This window comes from Dermacentor variabilis, chromosome 8, assembly GCF_050947875.1.
Source record: "Dermacentor variabilis isolate Ectoservices chromosome 8, ASM5094787v1, whole genome shotgun sequence".
In the NCBI taxonomy this organism is placed as follows: Eukaryota; Metazoa; Arthropoda; class Arachnida; order Ixodida; family Ixodidae; genus Dermacentor; species Dermacentor variabilis.
In genome coordinates, this window is record NC_134575.1 from 45018678 (window position 1) to 45033598 (window position 14921).

Sequence of the window (14921 nt, forward strand, 5' to 3'; positions counted from 1 at the left end):
ATCCCTTCCTGAAGCCAGCCTGTCCCCTTGGTTGACTAAAGTCCTGTGTTTCCATTATTCTATGGGAGATCATTTCGGTAAATATTTTATATAATACTTGGAATAAACTAATGGGCCTATAATTTTTCAGTTTTTTAATGTCTCCCTTTTTGTGGATTAGTATATAACGTTTGCATTCTTCAAGTTTTCTGCTACCCTTGCAGTCGATAGACACTTCGTATAGAGAGCCGCCAGATTTCCTAGCATTATGTCTCCTCCATCTTTGATTAAATCGACTGTTATTCCATACGCTCCTGTCACTTTTCCCCGTTTCATGCCTTGCAAGGCCCTTCTCACCTCATCTCTAGTTATAGGAGGAGTTTCTGTATACTGTTCATTATTGTTTCGAATAGAATATTCCTGAGTCCTCTGGGTACTGTAAAGGTCAGTATAGAATTCTTCCGCTGCTTTTATTACACCTTCGAGATTGCTGATGATATTGACACGTGTACTTGTCTTTATCGGGCGACACGTTTCACCGCCTAACAAGTGTTATCGCACAGCGCAGGACGCGCCTGCATGTATCGGAAGTTCCTGGAATGTTATCAATGCTTCCATCCGCTGTCTGTGACCGAACCTTGTGTAATCTTATCGCATGTGTGCGCGACGCGAATAATGTAGTACTTTGTGGAAGGCACGCGGGTCCCAGCGATTACTCTGGAACATTCGACGACTGATGTACAAAAGCCGACGCGCTTGACCCGCTGATCAGATTTTGACAATCGCCGACTGTGTTCGCCGTTGTCGCCGTTCTTTAAATGTAGCCTGTTTTTGTGGGTACAAGTTCGACCAATAAAAGTTAGTTTCATCTTTCACAGTATTGCTACTGTGTTCTTCATACGTCACTCCTCCACGTGACGTCTGGTGGAGGCGCTTTTCGTTCATGTACCGGACGACCCCGACAAGCCGTCATCCAAGCCAGGACAGCAAGGAGAACACTCACGTAAACCCGGACCATCGAGCAAGCCGCCGACTTCCACAGCTGCCCCCGGAGCACAGACTTCTACCTGAGAAGTCCAAGAAGATTGTGGCCAAGGCAACCACAATGGCAGCCCCAGTCTCACCCATCGTATTTCAACAGCCCAGAGAGCCCCCTACCTTCCGTGGAGCTACGTCGGAGGATTCAGAAACCTGGCACGAAACCTTCGAAAGGATCTCGACCTGCAACAACTGGACCTCTGAGGATAAGCTATGACAAGCGTACTTCTCCTTGGAAGATGCCGCGAGGACACGGTTCGAGAACCGGGGGTCCACCCTTGCAACATGGGACCTATTCCGCAGTAACTTCCGGAGTACGTTCACGAGCGTTGTCCGTAAAGAAAGGGCTGAAGTTCTGCAGGAAACCCGAGGCGAACTACCCAATGAGACTATCGCCATCTTCACGAAAGAGATGACCCGCTTTTCCGCTACGCTGACCCGGAAATGTCCGAAGAGAAAAAAAACTGCGCTTCTTGATGCGAGGCGTAAAGCAAAAACTTTTCGCCGGACTGATCCGAAACCCACCAAAGACCGTAGCCGAGTTCTTGACAGAGGCAACGACGATTGAGAAAAACTTTAGAAATGCGCACTAGGCAATATAACCGCTAAGTGCTCACTCCTCAGTGCTCCATCCAAGCACTGGGCTCCGATGATCTCCACGAGACCATCAGGGCCGTTGAGCTCGAACTGCGCAAGGTCTTGCCTTCGTCGCAGCCGTCCTCTGTCACAGGTACCTTTATGCCAGGCGCGGTCGTGAATACAAACCTTGTCCACTGCCAACACGTCGAGATGCTGCCGTCGTCCGGATCCGACGACTCAGAGAGGATGTGCTGCTCAGTATCGTCTTGTTCTTGTTCTCTAGTGAAATGGCGAAACCCACTCCGGGGGATTGGCCATGAATCGGGCGGTGAAGAAATTGTTAGATTTTGTTTTAATAAATTATGTTGAAATGAAATAAGTACCTTGCAATTGAGGATTTAAAGTATCATCGCTGCCACTCTCTGAGGAAAATAAACTTCTTCTTCACTGTCTCAGTCTGACAAATCTTCTGCAAACAAATGTTCTTTTTTTTTTTTCGGAGCGGAGTTGTTGCCGGCATGCGCATGCACAGAGGAGGACGCCAGTTTTAAATCCCAGTTGCCAGCATCGAAACGTTACTCGACTAAAATGCAAGCTATAAATGCGTGTTTTTTTTTATTTTTTTACTGCACCATCTGCTGAAGCCAAAAAGAACTCAACATATTTATCACGGTATCTTGACTTCGACCGTGTACAAGCGCTTGTTCCAGCGGGGACGAGCCTAGCTCATCTTCGGTGGGAGCGGTACAAACCGTACGGATGAGCTCAGCTCGTCTAAGGTAGGAAAAGTGTTAAGCGTGTGAATTATTTTACAGTGTACACTCAGTACAATAGCTCTATGGCATAAATAGAGGTTTATTTGTGCATAACGAAATTCTCACTTCAACATGCAGTCATAGTTCTGCCACTTAATGCGCACAAGTTTGATAAAATAAAGTTTATTCTGGGTTCACGTTTTCAGTCTGCCTGCCACTTCTCACTGTCATATGTGAACTACAAATTTCAGCTCTGCTTCATGTGCATTACTTGCATGTTGTGTTGAGTCACATATACACCAAGAACCAGTAATTATGACAATGAATGAAGTCTGTAATCTGGTGTAGCAGAACGCAAAGTGGTTGTCAACTGATCATTGACTTCAATATGGTATGTTGCTTCTTCAAAAACACTGCTTGTCGATACCTGTAACAAATAAAATAGATGAAGTCGCATCAAGACAAATGGTAGGTACAGACATTTAATTTAGAACGCTGTGGGCAGCAAACATATCTGAAGCAAATAGTATTCCCATGAGTGTTACAGTGCCTAGATACACCTGACATTCGATACAAAGAAGAAACTTTGCACGTGACACAAGCCTGCTAAGCAGGTACACTCGAACCTCGTTATAACGAAGTTGAAGGAGAAGCTTGAATTAATTCGCTTTGTCCATTTTACTGCACAATATGCCCAACGGTACGCACAACTTTAACGTGGCCTCGCGGCCCGCCGAATCGCTATGTCGACGCATATGCGATGAAAATTCAATAAACCAACACCAAAACACTTTCTGGCGTGCGCAACATGCGACTTTTCGAATCTGGCGCGAGAGCCCTTACAATGGTGCCCGTATGTTCCAATGTGATGGTCTTTTGCATCCCACTTAGCTCGCTCATATTGTCGTGAAACTGGCGAAACAGCGACGCGGTTGAAGGGAACCACTAGCACAATGTTCAGCTGTCAGCTTGTCAGAGTGGCCGAAACGCGGACGCATTCGGCTCTTGAAAGCGAAACGATCTGATCCGCCTCTTTCTCATGGCCCCGCGGCACCGCTGTGTGAGCGCGCCGGCTTGGCTTGGCCGGTTCGTACCGGTTTCACCCAATCTCGGAGGTCACGCCTAGCTGCGTTAGCACAGCGCGCTTCACCGCAGTGAGGAGAGAGAGAAAGAAGTGTAGGCACTGGCTTTTAGATGAGCCGTGCTCCCGCATGGGTTGCAGAAAATAGCGCTAGCCTTTCCTCCTTCCCCACAAGAACCACTTCTCTCTCTCTCTCAAGCACGATCATCATAATCAATGTGTGGAACGGCGCAGCTAGGCATGGCCTTTCAAACGGCGATCTCGGAGGGTGCGCCTAGCTTCGCCAGCTACGTTCCGCAGAGAGAGAGAGAGAGAGGTGCGATAAGAAAGAAGTGCCGCTTGTGAGCAGCGCTGACACGTTATTAGACGCTGAAATATTCAACTGCCGCGCCGAAATAATGCGAAACCCGGCAGAAACCAATATGCTCGATGCGCCACGGCTGGTATTTTTGGTTTCAGAGGCAAATCTAGTTCGCTGTATCCATTAGCACAACAATTTTACTCCGTTAAAACGAGGTTTTAAACTCACGGATCTCCAAGGGGATGTCAAGGCAAATTGCATTTACTTTGTTATATCCATTATTTCGTTATATCCCGTATCGTTATCACGAGGTTCAAGTGTATTTTCTCATCATACTCTAAAAAGAGAGATTTATTATGAAGTAGAAGCTGAGATATATGTAGGTCTGAAATTCTAGCCATCATCAAGGTAAGTGCTAGGGCGTAGCCAGAGGTGAGCACATCTGGCCCGTACCTCCTTTACGTCCCGCCCCCTTCCCCGAAAAGTTCTTTGCTACGCCACTGGGCTTCTTCAATTGGCCATCCCCAGCTGTCCAGGACTTCCCGAGACGCTGCATACCCAACGCTAATTGGCTGTCAAAAACGGTTAATCATTAAGCCCACTGGCAGGTAACAGAAGAGTGAGAGAGAAAATGATAAATGAAAGGTAGGGAGGTTAACCAGGACTGAGCCCGGTCAGGTCAAAGAAGGAAAGGAAGAAAGTAATGGTGGTGATAAGAACAAAGCAGATTTGCATGAATAAAAAAATGGAAATACTTAGTTCTTTATATCAAAAAGCTCCATTGCCTTCACAGCCCGACGGCAGAATATTTCCGCCATGAACCCGAAAGAACTTTCAGAAAGCGATCGGTAGTTGATTCGTGACTGTCATCCTGAGGATCCCACTAGTCATAGAGTCCAAAACTATTATGGTTCTCACAGATGCAATGCATTTGTAGGGCTGTATTTTGTAATGATTCTTTCATTTTTCCATTCTTTCTGCCCTAGATTTCATTGGCTCGCACAAAATCGTGTCCCTGCTATCACTGGGACTAGACAATTGGTGGGACGAATGACAAAAATAGTAATGGATTCAGAGGAAAGGAAGTCTTCAAAAGATGTGGTGACTATAGTCTCTTAACAATGCAGCAATCATTAACATCGTAACTGTAGATTTTGCCTTACCAAAGTAAATCCTATGCTCTCGAACAACCTTCGACTAACTTCATTGTTCAATTTTATTTTCGCTGAGAAAGCCATGACATGAAGTTCTTCAACACCTGTAATGATCAACAAAAGCAACATGTGTACTACCTGAAGCACTTTTTCATACACCCAGGCAAGGTTTACTTTTCATGACACTGCATGAATGCCTTTTTAGTACAGAGCCAGTACATGTATTTCTTGAAAATTAAAAAATGTTAACAAAGGCTAGCACTGTGTGTTTGAATAAACACATAAAGACATTAGTGTTGCCAGCTTCTCTTGAGCTGCATTCTTTTTTTTAAGGACTGACCAGAATGTATAGCTTTGGTTATGTGCAGACTTCACCTGTGAATAAGTAACGGTTCTGAGATTTTGCCAGACAACCTAGCATTTTCCAATATGACAAGGCCGTGTAGGTCAGCTTTTCTTTTCTTTTTTATTTGCAGCAACGTTAATTAATTTATTTTATGCCGGTAGTGCACTTTATCTGCAATATGCTTGTGTCTTCCGGGTTCAGATAGTGTTGATCGCTCCTACCCCTATGTTTTGATCTCTGTTAAGTTTTCATAATCGCTGCTGTCTCAGAGTAAGCCGCAGCTGTTTTCCTGCCTTACCTCTCTAATAATTCCGAGCGTCTCAGTCATACCAAGCCAACTACACGTGGTTTTCAGCGCAAATACCTGTTGGACATACTTTGTCAATACATGCACTTCCCAAGCAATACTTTGTTTCAGATGACAGTACTCTTGGTACTTCCGGCACTTCCAGACAAGCTTACGCCTCAAACCACCAGACGCCAGAGCAGTGCTGTCACCCTAGGATGTCTCGGTGTCCTCCTTCGCGCCGCTCCGTAGAGGAGGAGGGGGTGAGCATCGAGGCACCCTATTCACCATTTTTCACGCTAACCCTGATAGTGCGGTCTGTTATTTTTCTCGCGCACATAACGAAATCTACTGCACTTATATTATCAACACATAACGGATCTAAACACTTGAATGCTCAAAGCTTGAAAATTCACCCACCGTATCTCATCATTAGATGAATCGCCTCTTTGCCACGGCCTTTCCGGCGTTGTGACGACTCTGCGGTCAGACAAGCGGGACACAGTGCGTCACGCACTTTCACCTAGTTCAAAACAACGAGGACAACGCACCTGCAATCATAACCTCAATTTCCGCGTCACGAGGACAGTCCTGGTCGTTGAAGAATAGGTTGACATCGCCGATCATTGCCTCTAATGAAACGACAACACTGTTAGTAGCGCGCCGAGCCAAACGAGAGCAGAGTTCCATACAAACCCACTTCATCCTTGCTACTTTCGTAAGTTTCCCGGTCCAAGATGATATACGTGCATTCTGGAAAGCAGTATCATCGATCTGTTAGCTGTTACGGTTTGCACTGCAAGCCAGTTTTGCTAGGAAGCGGTAAATCTTGTTACTCAACTGTCTTCGTCCTCTAGCCACGACTTCTGCATTTCGTACTCTTGCTCCAGACTCAGGGGTTCTGAAGCTGTCATCGCTTGCAGGTAAGGGTCCTTCATCCATTCGTGATACCTGCGGCAGTTGCAACGTAGTGCGCGTCTAAAGGGCTTTTTCGACGAGTTTGTCTTTGAACTCGCTGAATTTCAATACGTACTTTGCGACATGATATTCTCTGTAAGGAACCAGGACCACGCTCTGAGACCAAACTTGAGTTTTCGCGTTTATTCTCATGTTTGTTTACGTTTACAGCGTGCTCCCGAATCCACGTGATTTTAGCACAATGTCTGCACCCGGAAAGGTTCTTCTCCTACCGCATTTGGAGAAACTAAAAAAAAAAACAGTAGATGCGACCGAAAACGTGCTTACCTTCTCTATTTTGCTCACAAAATAACCGAAAGTGTTGCGTTTAATTAATCGCTTGATTCATTTGTGATTATAATTGCTGTTTTTCCTAACCAATACACCTTGATCATGACAAGGACCAACCCTCTTGTGACGCGCTCAAGTATCTTTATGCATGGCCTCAGAGATTTCAGACACTCACGCTGTATACACGCAGAGGCCACGCTTTGTCTTGTTTTGTTTTCACTCGCACACACGTGCTTTCTTACCCGCTTCATCTCTTCATGGCGTACCTTTTGGATGGCTGAACGGGAGCTTACGAACCACTTTAGGAACGGTGCATGGCCTGTTTCGTTTTTGGCAGCTCATCTAGACTCCTGGTGAGCAGTTAGCCGTTTGCAGTTAACCCATGGTTAACCTTTAGCGTTAGATTAAAGCAGTGCCCGCAACTTTGACCTTACTAACGGTGCTTGACAGGGATTACTCCTTCACCGCTAGGTACTTCAAGAATGACTGAACAGATTCGCGAGGCGCTCCTTAAGCTACACGCCTCAGAAAGACCTGACGAGGCGCTGACTTTGGTTGATGAAGTCGACCGTACCTGTCAAGACCAAGCTTTCTCTGATAAGGACGAAGGTTTGTCTGCTACTGTCACCGAACACGATTGCCTGCCAGCGTCGGGCAATTACTTTAACTCAGCGTACTGTCGCCAGAAAAAAAAAATAGTGAATCGGTCTTTTATTTAACGCAGGTTACATTACGACCCTGCTCGTCAGCGATGAAAAGAGCCTAGTTGCCTTCCTGAAAAGATCCATCGTCAGCGAACAGGTGGGTCGATGTGCTCGCTGCCGTCACAACCGTGGACTGACACCCCACGTCCATTGCCCCCCCCCTCCCCCAAAACAGAAGTATGCAAACAAGTTGCCCTACGTGGGATATCACTAAATATTACACAAAGTACACTGGTTCGATAAATTATTTCACCTCCATCCCTTATGTTCGTCCAAAATAACAAAAGGTGAAGTCAGTTCTGAAGAGCAGTCTTTCCCACAGCACACAAGAAAGCTTTAAGTCAAATTTTCTTAATGTGACATGCAAGGAAAAGGCAGCAGCAGCCCACACAAGTAGAGCTTGCCTTGGCAACATCAGTACACAACTCTGGGGCAATCACAACCCAGGCCTTAGTCGAAGGTCAAGGTAATTAAGTTTGCCGGCATCCATCTCATAGCCACGTTTATGCTTACAATAGGCTAATGCACAACATTTTGCCCTTTGGTTCATGTTTATTCTTTATTTGTACACCAGTTTAACATGCTTTTGTTGTTGTTTTCTCACGAACAAGGCCTCGCTATTTTAATGACTGCATGACTACATATGAATATTCCAGTGAGCTTTATGCAAAAGCAAGGACAGTGTATTGGGTTTTTCTTTATCTCCTTCGTGTTTGAGTTATTACTCTCAAATTTGTGTAATTATCTATGTAATGAGTCTCTAGGTGTACTAAGTGTACCATTTGCTTGGTTGGCTTTTGTGGCTGTCGTGCATTCATGGAATAAATAAAACAGCTGAAGCGTACTTCACAGATCACTCAACGTATGGTTAAATCTTGCCACAATTCGTTTCAGCTGAAGGATGCCAAGGCGAAAGGTCTTCAGCTCCTCACTGGCTGGTTCGAAAAAGTCCCATCGCACCTCTTCAGCCATGCCGTGGTTGTTAAGGTTTGTCCCATCACTGAAATTCATAAAGTCACTATACCGGAAAAAAAAAATCTCGTATAAACATGAGTGACACAGAGAACTCCTGACATCATTTCCTGTTGATTTGGTGGCTCAATTTTTTTCATAAGTCAACCTCTACTGCATCAGTACAAATGCAATGACAGTTAATTTTTCTTTTCTTTCTGTTTTCGTGTTGTTGCCACTACACAGGATGTCAGCACCCAGCTGGCATTCAGAGACAAGACAGCCAAGGTGCGGTGTGCAGCTCTGGTCCTGCTGTCCAAGGTCAGCTTGCTAGTTCTTTGTTCTACCTTCTTTGTTCTACCTCAGTGTTCACAAATAGTCCTCGACTTGAAGTTGATCCTCGACTCCGCCGAGTTGAGCACACTGTCGCTCTTTGAATGAAGAAGTCGCTGCACACCGTCAATGCACCTGGGGGATTGTTGCAGACGGAAGTTGCTTGACAATCATGCAAATCCAACTCATTGCTGAAATTCAACTGAGGCGGGAAGCTTGCTCGAGTTAGCGAGGTAGCAGCAGTTGTGGATTGCACGAGAACAGCCTCATTACCTGCAGCTGTTGGCTGCCTGCATCACAAGTCAACGTGTGATGCTTGTCGACGGAGCGTTGATGATAGGTGTATGCGCAGAGAAGTACAATGCATGTCTAACCACATTTAGGGCTTTTGTAAGCATTGCGTCACAGTGACACATGCTCATTCTGGATGATTTGCCAGGAGTGGGTACATACCCAGCTGCACATATTTAGTTGGGGGTGTCCAGTGTCGTATCCCTATCGGCCAACGCTGTCTAAATTTATGGGCACATGGCTCAGTGCCCCAAGTTGTTGTCTACTCGATAAGACTGCAGCCAACACCTGCAAAATTTGGGTATGAGGCAAAGAAAGCTTCACTTCCAAAACAAACATTTGCTCTCCAGCACGTTCAAGTAGATGCCGAGAGCATTGGATACAAAATTGTCGAACAGCCTTTGCCGTTGGCTGCCATGGGTGTGCAGTGCCTACTTCAGGCGTGGTGAAGTGCTGCTGTCTAATTTTCCAAATCAAGTAAGAGTGTTTAGTCGGAAGATTATTCTAGAATGTGATGGTTAATCTCACCAAACTTTGCTTATTCCAGTCCGCCTAGAGCCTGTGGTTATGTCCAGAGCATCGTATTTGTTCTACCTGCCTTTCTTTATTCTTTTTTTGGCAGGTCTTGGAATCCTGTCAGGGCTTGGACATTGGTGAAAAGCTGGACATTCCAGGCCTGATAAAGCGGTTTTTCATCCTGTTGTCGCAGCCATCAAAGATGACTCCTACAGGTATGCACTTAGTGCAGCGGTAATCTGCACATTACCTGGCAGTTCCACCGTCGCCAAAGACTGCATGGTATATTCGTGCCTGCCAGCTTTTATCATTTTGTCACAAAAGCAGATTTTTTGGTAGCTTGATAACGATTGCCACTATGATGCTGCTAATCAAAATTATTTAAATTTGCAACGAAATTGTAACAAGACAGATTTCATTAGAATACAAACGCAAGTGACTGACATTCGCACCTGTAAGAATCATTGCACAGGTGAAACAGCGCGACTTTGACAATGATAGAACCCAGCCTGAGATTGCAGTGTATTGTGCTCACAATACAGTGTGCATTGCTACTGATAAAATCTGGCACTAGATAACAAGCGAGCCAGAACATTTTAATTTTAAATCGAAGCCTTGCATGCCCTGAGCATGCAAGGCAGCGGGCATGTGCATGCAGCTTTTGACCATATATGTTTGAAATTTGCTTTCACTCGTAATTTTGTAGGTGCTGTTTCTGCTTCGAAAGTTTTTTTTATCCGGGTATGCGATACTGCCACCTCACGATGGCTGCATGACCCGTGAGATTCGTGCCATTTGTCATAGATGTCGTATGTGGCCTTGCATAAATGACAAACAAAACAAGCCCAGCCCTCTCCCACGTTTCCCAGTATATGATCTCTATCAAGCGTTGAGGCCTTTTCTAGTACAAATCTGTGTGTGGCAAAGTAGCTTAAAGCGCAAGAACAATTACACTTAACAACTTTTCACACTATCTTCAGCAGAATCACTGCAGTGGTAGCCATGGGGATGGTCCTTTTAGTCACTGTCCAGAAAATTGTATCCTGAATTTCAGCTGTCAATCCAATTTTACATCATCTTCATCATCTTCAAGCCAAGAGAGTGAGGTGCACCTTGTTGTCATTCTCTGCAGTGAAGGTTGAAGTGCTGTGTGTCCTGGGCGTCATCGCTGAGCACCACCCAGCAGCGGCCAATCCGTACAGTGATAAACTGCTGTCTCTATACCTTGAAGAGCTGAAGCAGCTCAAAGTGAGTAGCTTTATGGTCGGACGCAGTGGTGCACACCTGCAGGTCTATTTCAGCCATGACTCGCTGTTTGCCCCCTCTAGTATGTGCGCAACCAGCAATCATTGTCTACCGTCTCCTTCCCATCTTTACAACCATAAGCAAGTAGTCATAAGCAAATTATTCTGGTCTCTCAGTGAAACTGCGCACCTAGTTCTTCATTTTATTTTTTTTATTCCATTTTCATGTAGAAAACAGTAGGGGCCAAAGAGAAAAAGTGAACATTTATTTCACTTGAAGGGTGTCTGGGCACCCTGCTACAAGGCAGGCAGTAAACATGGTAAACAAATAACAAAACATATTGAACATATATAGTGGACATAGTGAAATTATCTATTATACCCGGTAAGGGAGGTTTCACGTAGTATTGTAAAAGAAACATCGTTGCTCGCAAGGTCATATCTACCCATAATCAAAAGGCAAGGAAGGAGAAAGCATGTTTGTATTAGGGTGCGTACTTTGAAGAATGTTAGTGTGGTTCTATGCAGATCTGTTTCAAAATGAACACTTCTATTTCACATAACCATACATAATCATTTATTAGCAGTGTTGAGGCCGATCTCAGCCACTCAGGCCTTGATTTCTCGGAGAGTCCAGCTCCTTCTTCCTTGAGTTCAATATTTTCAAGCAACATTCTGCGTGTGAGTAGTTCTTTTGTTACAAACCATAAATTGCTTCACACGTGTATGTGTACAGCCTATGGTAAAGGAAACAGAGCCACTGCTCATGATCACAGGCAACTTATGGACATCTAGTTGGCTTCATGCTGCACCTGTGCAGCTTGGTAGCTTTGGAGAAGGAGTCCAACTGAGGCCTTGCATCCCCACTGCATCTTTCTAGCACTGGAAGTTGCGTGAGTGCAGTGCAACGTATGTAGAATGTGAAAAAACTTCGTTCTCCTAATGACATTGAAAACAGAGGCTGTGCATGTATGGGTAGTTGTCTACAGCCAAGTTTTCTCTGCGCAGGAAACTGGAGCCGGGAAAGAAAGGACGGCCTTAGCCGGCTGCCTTCAAGGCTTGTCCGGTTACCTCCACAGCTTTGGCACTCGATTTGAATCAGGTGACGTGCCACTTCATTGCCTGGCACTGGCTTACTGGCTGCGGCTTTCCGCTGAGTACAAGGTCGTGTGATCAATTGCCGGCCGTGGGGACCATATTTCAATGCAAAAACAATCGTGGGCCATGAATTGCAGAGTACGTTCTAACTTTACTGAACCGCGGTGTGTGACTGGGCTCGCCGGTAATCGATTACAAAAAACAGCACACCAGCAAACGCAGGACTAGCAGAACTAACTAGATGCCAGCTGTTGTGTCCATTTCTTCTGTCTGTCCTCTGTATGCTGGTACACTGTCTCATGCGTTATAGAAAAAGATGCTGTGTAATTGTGAGAAGGTTCACAAACTCGACACAAGCCTTCCACGTGTGGACCTTACTGTACTCTGGTTGCAGGCACATGGTGATGACCGTAACAATAACCTTGCAGACCGCAATGCTCACTCTTTCTTGCCACCTGTAACTCCTCCTCTTTCCCTTCCTTCTCAACCCCTGGTCTGTTCTCATTGCCCGGAAGATCTATCCTCCGGCGGGACACGTGCCCTCATGGCTCCCCCCACGTGCGCGCTCCTCTCCCCATCAATCTTTCGCGTGTGGAGGAAGTCTCTCCGGAGACTCCGAGCTAGGGCAGTCCTTACACCAGCCATCATTTGTTCTTGAGGTCAACCACATGAAGACAATGTCCAGTGTTTGAAGCACTCTGCTCCTGCATCCACGATCATCTGGTTAGGTCATGCTTGGGACAAAGTTTGCGAAATTGTACATAGGGGTGTGGACTTGTGAAACGACCAACCTGAAGACTATGAAGGGTGTCTCGTAGACAACTCATTTTATGAGTCGCCTTAGCAGTATCTACAATATTGCTGATATGCTTACGTTTCATTTTGATGTTATGCCATATGTAAACCAAAGTAGATCAAAGAAAAGATGGAAGGAAAGAAAACTCGGCAGTCAAAATTAATACAGGGTCCTCCACTGTGGCATCCCTCACAGCCCACTGTATCAGCTTTGCACAATAAATTACATAATTAAATTTGTTTACCATGTTGTGTACTTCTGCATACTCTGCTCCTGTGAAGTATCGCAGCCACGACAAACCCAGCAGTCGTATTAAAGGACTCTGCACCAAAACTATTTCGGTTCTGTAAACTGCACCTGTTAGAGCATAGAAAGTGGGAAAATGGGACATATCAGTGTGCAGCATGTGGGAAATCGTTACAGTGCGACCAAGGGTTTTGCAAAAGTCCTACTCGCAAATTAGTGCTATACTACTACAGTAAAACCTCGTTAAACCTGTGGGGTCTCTCACACCCGTCTCTTGGGACAAAGGAACGACAGTACACACTAGTGCAAACAATCACAAGGGCATTTATTGCACCTTTCATAGATCAATGCCTGCTAGCCGAGTTGCTGTCCACAAAACATGCCGATGGGCGCGCGACAAATCTAGAAGTCTGACTCACCGCGACCGGAAGCGAGCGAATATGTTCGCCCCATGCTGGATCCCAACACCTGGTCCTTCGCGTGTATGGTCACGCGAATCGTGGCGCGTTCGAAGGCGGCCACGCGAGGCGGTCTCGCAGAAGCATCGGTCGCCGCGCGCACGGAATGTCCACGCCGCGCACCGACCCGCCGGGCAAGAGGGTCGCTCCACGCGCGGCACGGCACGTCCGTGCTGCTTGCTGTCTCGACCCCCCAAGAGAGACAGAGCGCCTTGTCTCCCGGCGCCCGAGTAACCCCGCAGCGGCGCGACGCTCGCGCCATCTCTCGCACCGCACTTGTACCACTCCAACCGCTGCGGGCGCCAGGCCACACGGCAGGCGAAGCCGCCCTGCAGGAGACGAGCCATGCGGGAAAACTAGATCTCAGGGGAGGCGTGAGAGTCACGCATCCCCACATCCCCCCAACCTTAAATCACTACATATTCCGGCGAGACATGTCACTCGGTCTCACATCAACGCGTGCTTCGCGACAAGGTAGTACATGTAACAATGGCCGCGCCGAAGAAATGTCCACACGCTGTCCATAGCATGCGAGCCGACATTGTCCCTGGGTACACCGCTGGCGTCCGCCGGTCACAGCAGCAGCTTTGCGACTCGACAGCACGATTCCAGGCCAGGACTCCGGAGACGACGACGCAGTAGTCGGTACGAGCAAGCGTCGCTCGCGCCGACGCGCCCTGCTGGGAAGAGCCGCTGTAGCTGTCGGTGACCGCCGACTCTTTTGTCCGCCGCCGAGGGTTGTGAGCTGGATACAGGAGGCCGCCGAAGTTGCTGCGCCGAACTGGCCACAGCATCACCATCGCCCGGGGTGGCTAGATCGTAGTCCGGGGCAGCAGCGCAGACGATGTGCAGGTGACAGCAAGCCAGGGGTGACTCCAATCACGCTGCGTAAACTCAACACACTCGGCAAACACTAAAGTAGTGCAAGGGAGAAGAATTCTGCGTGCGTATCGCCCACGTGGTACGATGTTCAACTCGGCTAGCAAAAGATCGGGCAGCTACTCAGATGCTAAGTTCACGTGAACGAAGTTTGCTTTCTTGAGTCGAACGAGTAATTTCAATTCGTGCGAGGTTATAGAATGAGGGAAGCAAATTGCAACACCTCAACGCCACGGTCCACCAGGTTGTGTCCCTCCACGTGCGACAGGCAGCTTCGTAAAGCCTTAGGCCTAAAGCGTCGCTACTCTGACAACAACCGGCATCCAAAAACAACACCCAAAATGAGTGCAAAACAGGCAACCGCGAGGAGACGTCAGCTCTGTGAGGTAGTCCTACTCCACTCGGTGCACGCAGCATCCGAGTCGACGGCACCCACCGTCCCAGACGGTGTCGGAGCGCCCGGTGCCAGGCCGCAATACCAGTCAGCCCGTAGTGGCACCCGTGGCCCGCGGCCACCCGGCTCTCAGAGCCGCGACTTCATCAGAGTCAAAGAGATAGGAGAAGGTATTTACATCAGAAATTCGGACCACCCACGAGGCTTCCGTACTCACTCGCTTCAGGCTTGCCAATATGCTCCG

General features: G+C 47.0%; 2 protein-coding genes across 3 annotated transcripts in view; one reads left to right on the top strand and one right to left on the bottom strand.

Moving 5' to 3' along the window:
- Window positions 1–2433: 2433 nt before the first annotated feature.
- On the bottom strand, window positions 2434–6691 carry Mnat9 (microtubule-associated Nat9). 2 transcript variants are annotated; one of them, XM_075702068.1, is made up of 7 exons: window positions 6553–6691; window positions 6361–6470; window positions 6216–6272; window positions 6071–6151; window positions 5940–5999; window positions 4897–4991; window positions 2434–2778 (listed from the first exon to the last, which is right to left on the bottom strand). In XM_075702068.1, exons 1-7 carry the CDS (start codon window positions 6627–6629, stop codon window positions 2665–2667), a joined length of 594 nt encoding a protein of 197 aa, XP_075558183.1. In that variant the 5' UTR covers window positions 6630–6691; the 3' UTR covers window positions 2434–2664. The 2 variants fall into 2 exon arrangements, with proteins under 2 accessions (XP_075558183.1, XP_075558184.1); XM_075702069.1 differs by lacking the exon at window positions 4897–4991.
- A 284-nt stretch (window positions 6692–6975) lies between these two features.
- Window positions 6976–14921, top strand: part of LOC142590176 (DNA-dependent protein kinase catalytic subunit-like) — a 202163-nt gene continuing 194217 nt past the window's right edge. Inside the window, exons 1-8 of the mRNA XM_075702071.1 lie at window positions 6976–7120; window positions 7239–7376; window positions 7492–7568; window positions 8366–8458; window positions 8669–8743; window positions 9669–9777; window positions 10695–10810; window positions 11815–11908. Of these exons, the coding sequence (XP_075558186.1) occupies window positions 7250–7376; window positions 7492–7568; window positions 8366–8458; window positions 8669–8743; window positions 9669–9777; window positions 10695–10810; window positions 11815–11908 (691 nt within the window). The 5' untranslated portion in view covers window positions 6976–7120; window positions 7239–7249. The remainder of the gene's footprint in view (window positions 7121–7238; window positions 7377–7491; window positions 7569–8365; window positions 8459–8668; window positions 8744–9668; window positions 9778–10694; window positions 10811–11814; window positions 11909–14921) is intronic.